The sequence below is a fragment of the Artemia franciscana genome, chromosome 19, assembly GCF_032884065.1.
Source record: "Artemia franciscana chromosome 19, ASM3288406v1, whole genome shotgun sequence".
Classification (NCBI taxonomy): Eukaryota; Metazoa; Arthropoda; class Branchiopoda; order Anostraca; family Artemiidae; genus Artemia; species Artemia franciscana.
The window spans coordinates 10,300,389-10,306,546 of record NC_088881.1 but is presented as its reverse complement, the minus strand read 5'-3'; the positions used below and the strand labels follow the sequence as shown (position 1 = coordinate 10,306,546).

General features: G+C 32.9%; 1 protein-coding gene across 1 annotated transcript in view; it reads right to left on the bottom strand.

Annotated features, from left to right (window-relative positions):
- Window positions 1-3,422: 3,422 nt before the first annotated feature.
- Window positions 3,423-6,158, bottom strand: part of LOC136039276 (synaptic vesicle membrane protein VAT-1 homolog) — a 69,837-nt gene continuing 67,101 nt past the window's right edge. The window contains exon 5 of the mRNA XM_065722858.1: window positions 3,423-3,856. Coding sequence (XP_065578930.1) covers window positions 3,522-3,856 — 335 coding nt within the window. The 3' untranslated portion in view covers window positions 3,423-3,521. The remainder of the gene's footprint in view (window positions 3,857-6,158) is intronic.

Here is a 6,158-nt window from a genome sequence, read left to right as displayed (position 1 = left end):
CACAGAAACGAACAATTCAGTCGTTTTCGCACACACAGTTGGAACTGTGCCATCAGAAAACTTCAGGATATAAACATTAATCTCTTTATTGGTAAAGTCTGAAACCTTATTTACAAGTGGCGGAAGAGAAGAAGAAAGGTCATTAACAGAAATCCAAAATAATTAAGGGCTTAAAATAGACAGTTGGGGTACACAACATCTCTCTTGCAGTGGTTGAGAAATTGAAAACGACCAGAAGGGAAACTAATTATAAGATTGTAAAATCACCCATTAACTCCATACTTTCGCAACTTTTCAACATTTTAAGCTATACGGCTTTTCAACTATACAGCTATACGGCTTATTGTGAGCAAAACTAAAATCTATAATTTTATGCACATTTCCTCTTGCCTCCTTTAAGTAATAGATCCACGTCTACTGTCTTAAAACAACCAAGGTATATGCCAGCTTTAAAGCAAGAATTATTCAACCCAACAAATCTTCCAAAATTGCACCCTTTTTAATTTCTCTTTTTAAAGTATTAATATGTCTTTGTCGTTTTATTGTTTCTTTATTATATCTTTTTATTAAATAGAAACTACACGTCTTTTACTCTAAAGACTAACCGACTATGTTTTTTATTATATCTTTAGTAATAGTTCTCCTTTTTTTTTTTTTTTTACAAAAATGGTTGATACAGCTCATTACAAGTGGGTTATATGTATATTTTATCAGTATCATGGTTGTAGAGACAGCTAAAAGCAATAAAATACCAAACAACGTTATATAGCATCTTTAGAAAAGTTGCTCTTCTTGGGTATGGTGCCATATTTCACTTACTGAGCTGCCTAATTCTCTGAGGTTCGTCTCTTACTATTCTAACTAAGAAAATCCCATTTTTAATCATTTCTTCCCCGTCAAAATTCCTTTTCTCCGTTCTCTCTTCTTTCTTTATTGTATCAATCATTGTTAAAGGCAAAAAAATTTATTTAATCAAACATCAAAAGAACGACAAATTTCAAAGTAATGTAGATAGAGTCTATCCAGATATAGTTCTAGGTATCCTCCAACAAAAAGGAAAGGTAGTCCCTTCCTGTCCTCTGATTCTTAATTTAGTCATTTTCAATATCCAAGATACCCTTCAGCAGGAGTGCTTTGGGAATAATGTTTTTTTTTTAATTTGGTCGCTCAAAGTTTTGCTTACTCAGTCACTGTTGACAGTAATAATCTCACCGAGAGTTAATCATAAACGGAGTAACTAGAATATAAAACCAGTATATTGCAGCCAAAAAGTTTTACGTAGCTCGTTAGTAATTTATGTCTTTTGTGTCATTACTATAGAGCAGCCCAAAAGTCAATCATCCTTCCCAGGACAGGATCTTTCCCCCTTTCCTCATTGTTAGGATACAGTTTACAGTAAGAAAAAGACGAAGAAAAGAGTTGTATTTGACTGGTAATAAGAGCCAAACTTCGCAGTAAATTTAAAAAATTTAACAAATGAAATAGAAACGACAATTATAACTTTTCTTTGTCACTTTCCTATAGATGAAAGCATTGATCATTAACACTTATTGAAAAAGTGTAAAAATAATTTGAAAGTCCTATTTTTACTATAACCATTGTTCAGATGTATAGGTAAATCTACGATATAGAAAAGTTTTAGGTAAACATTCAGTAAAACTTATAGAGTCTTTGAAATTAAATTAAGGATATTTATACTTCATTATTAATCAGGGCTACGAAAATGCACGTATTTTGGACTAGAAAATTTTCTACACTAATCAAACAGTTCGTGGTAACAAACTGTAGTAAAGAGCGACCCGGCTCAATAGTAAACGAAACGCTAAGAAAAAAGGAGTTTTGATGCTAAAAGATACATCAAAAGAACCAAATTTTCAGGCTGATTCTAAATATATAAGTTTCAATTAATTTAGTCTTTTTCATCAAAAGTTACGAGCCTGAGAAAATTTGCCTTATTTTGGAAAGTAGGGGGAAACATCCCCTAAAAGTCATAGAATCTTAACGAAAATCACATCATCGCATTCGGCGTATCAGAGAACTCTATAGAAAAATTTCAAGCTCCTATCTAAAAAAATGTGGAATTTCGTATTTTTTGCCAGAATTATTTGTTTGTTTGTTTGTTTTTTTTTGTTTTGTTTTTTTTCTTTTTCCCTGGGGTCATCGTATCGACCAAGTGGTCCTAGAGTGTCGCAAGAGGGCTCATTCTTACGGAAACGAAAAGTTCTAGTGCCCTTTTGAAGTGATCAAAATAATTGGAGGGCGCCTAGGCCCCCTCCCACGCTCATTGTTTTCCAAAAGTCAACGGATTAAAACTTTGAGATAGCCATTTTGTTCCGCATAGTCGAAAACCATAAGAACCATGTCTTTGGGAATGACTTACTCCCCCACAATCCCTGGGGAGGGGCTGCAAGTCACAAACATTGACCAGTGTTTACATATAGTAATGGTTATTTGGAAGTGTACAGACGTTTTGAAGGGGATTTTATTTTGTTTTGGGGTAGAACTTTTTGTTTCCGTAAGAATGAGCCCTCTTGCGACACTCTAGGACCACTTGGTCGATACGATGACCCCAGGGAAAAAGAAAAAAAAACAATGAAAAAATAAACATGAAAACGTTTTTTTCAATTGAAAGTAAGGAGTAGCATTGAAATTTAAAACGAACAGAGATTATTAAGCATATGAGGGGTGCTAAAAATACTTTAGCATAAAGAGCGAGGTATTTAGGAGGAGACAAATACCTCGCTCTTTATGCTAAAGTATTTTTAGTAATTTCAACTATTTACTCTACGGCCTTTTTGATTCCTGGGTCATTTTTAAGGAATTGGGACGATACTCACAATTTAGTGTAAAGAGCGATGTATTAACGAGGGTACAAACCCCTCGTACACATAATGAAAATATAAGAATATAAAAGTTTGTTACGTAAGTTAATTCTTAAGTTACGCATATTTTTTACTAATAAAAACGTTCGTTAAAAATTAAAAGTTCTAGTAGCCTTTTTAAGTAACCGGAAAATTATAGGGCAACTAGGCCTCCTTCCCCACCCCTTATTTCTCAAAATCATCTTATCAAAACTAAGAGAAAGCCATTTAGCAAAAAAAAAATTAATATACAAATTTCATTTCAATAATTTATGTGCGGAGAGCCAAAATCAAACATGTATTAATTCAAAAATGTTCAGAAATTAAATAAAAAAACTAGTTTTTTTAACTGCAAGTAGGGAGCGACATTAAAACTTAAAACGAACAGAAATTACTCCGTATATGAAATGGGTTTTCCCCTTCGCAATCCCTCGCTCTTTACGCTAAAGTTTGACTCTTTGCCACAATTCTACTTTTAAAACAATTAAAAGCTTTAGCGTAAAGAGTGAGGGATTGCAGAGGGGACAACCCATTTCATATACGGAGTAATTTCTGTTCGTTTTAAGTTTTAATGTCGCTCCTTACTTGCAGTTAAAAAAACTATTTTTTTTATTTAATACTTAAAAAGGCTTGCATCTTAGATTTAATTATTTTGTGCTATTAAATGTTAACTATTTTAGCAAGTTGTAATTTATTCGGAACTAAAATCATTTTCCCAATATTTTGGCGGTCCGTTAAGCGTTTTTGGGCTTCTGTAACTTCATTAAATGTAAAAACACTGTCAATTATTGGCACTATCTTTTGCTGTTTGTATAAATTAAAGAGAAAATCCATTGCTTTTTTGTATTCACTTGGAGATTTATCGAGCAGGGTTGTCAAATTGAAACCATGAACGCCAGTGTTTTCCATAATTAACTGAATAATTTTTATGTTTCCAGATGTCTTGGCTAGAGCATCTTTGTTAATAGAATTGTTAATAATGAACGAGCTTGCCCCTGAAAAATAAATTTCTTCAACGATCATGAAAAAAAGCTTTAAAATGCTATTTAAGAAGAGGCTGGCAAATTCTAACATAAAAAGTTTCCAGTGTTATTTTTGTCGATACTTTTTCAATTCCCCCCCTTCTGAATTGGGTGATGGCTTTATGTAGAATAAGGATATCTTTTGGTGGGCTAAGTCAAATAAGTTTCACAGCAAGCTCTAATCTTTAAAATAAAAGAAAAAAGTAACAAATTTTTATCTAAAATAAAAATTGACAATAAATTTTAATGATTATTACATTTAAGTAAAATCTTTACAATTTCTAATTAGCAATGATGAAAATTAGAATTAACAATAAATAAGATACTAAGAGAACGGTTGAAACGTTAATATCGAAATAAATGACTTTTTTATTCATATACCACCTACCACCTACCCCCCTCCCCCTTCCCTACCCCCCTCCCCCCAACCCCCCATGCACTTCCTGGCTGAAGGGCCAAGAAATGGAAAACAGCACCGCCGGTACAGACTGTTAACTCTAATGCCGTATCCTTTACCTTTTTTTACCATGCTTCAGAGTAAAAACAGGCTAAACTATTTTTAAAATCCAATGAAATTAATATCTTTATAGATATTAATATCTATATTAATATCTTTATAATTAATCTGATATTAATATCTTTATAATAAGGATATATTTTGGTGGGCTAAGTCAAATAAGTTTCACTGCAAGCTCTAATCTTTAAATTAAAAGAGAAAAGTGACAAATTTTTATACAAAATAAAAATTGACAATAAATTCTAATGATTATTAAATTTAAATAAAATCTCTACAATTTCTAAATAGCAATGATGAAATTTAGAATTGACAATAAATAAGATACTAAGAGAACGGTTGAAATGTTAATATCGAAATAAATGACTTTGTTTATACCTATACCACCTACCACTTACCCCATTCCCAAGCTCCCCCCCCCCAACACTCCATTGCACTTCCTGGCTGAAGGGCCAAGAAATGGAGTTCACCACCGCCGGTACAGACTTTAAAGTCTAATGCCATATCCTTTACCTTTTTTTACCATGCTTCAGAGTAAAAATAGGCTAAACTGTTTTTAAAACCCAATGAAATTATTATCTTTTTTTAATTGTAACCTTTCTGTCATGTAAGATGACATATAAATACAATGTTACTCTGACGTTTCAGATAATTACCAACTGTAGGGGCAGTTGATCCTTGAAAAAAAGCAAATTTTCAAAGATGAAACTATTTTATAAGACAAGCTATAGTAAGTAATTGCAAGGGCAACTGCAGTAAAAATGGTAATAGCCTCCAAAGGGGATTTGGGTCAGTATCTATGGTTTCTACAGCGTTATGACTCAGCAAACAGGGTTGCCGATCGCTAGTTATTTTACAAAAAAAAACAGTTTTTAAGCCCCTGCTAACTTCTACAGTTAAAAGAAAATTACAAAACTTACTTAATGTAAATTTCTTAATTTTAAAGCCTATTGTGAAGTGGTAGAAAGAGCTTTCTGGGTTCTTTTCTTATACAGCCAGGCACTAAAGTTTCGAAATTTGTTTTTGATGTTTTCACGTAATTAATATTTTTCTATGATTATTTTACATATGGCAACCCTGAAATGGAGTTTTTAAAGCAATTTTTTACATTGTCACACAACAAAATCTTTAAGGTATTGCAAAATGAACGCTTCTTTCTGCTACTCTGGTTGACCCAGAAGTCAAGACAAAACATCAAGGTCTGAGAAAAGAAGTGAAACTTGTTTTAGAGGAAAAAGTTCTTTTCGAGAGAGACCTTTTTTTTAATAATTTACATAGTAAAAATAGCAAGTCAAAGGAAAGAAATACGAGAAAGTTTTACATTGCCCTCTCTACTTCAACCTCTTATCCCGTTTTCTCAGTAGCTTTTTACTATATTTAGTAATGATCTTCTGTCAACAAAAGACAAAATCTTGAACAAGCAATTTCCAGCCTACTGCCTTCAACGCATTTTAAATTCATGCCTAAAAATATTGTGCTGCTATTAATATCTCTGTCGTTTGCTGCGCTGTACTTTTCAAGAGGGTTGCTACTCCAAAAGTTCACCCTGCTACTCCTATTACAATCACAGTTCTGGTTAAGCCAATTCGTAAAAGGTCTGCCCTGCTCTACTGTAAAGCCACGCAAATAGGATTCCTCTTCGGGAAAGAAACTGTGGAAGGAGCTTTTCCTTTTGAAGACTGGAAAGAAATACATCCCATTCTGGAGATATTTTTCTTTCTAGGGCTAAAATAATAGGGCTCATATACGTAATAAAAACGT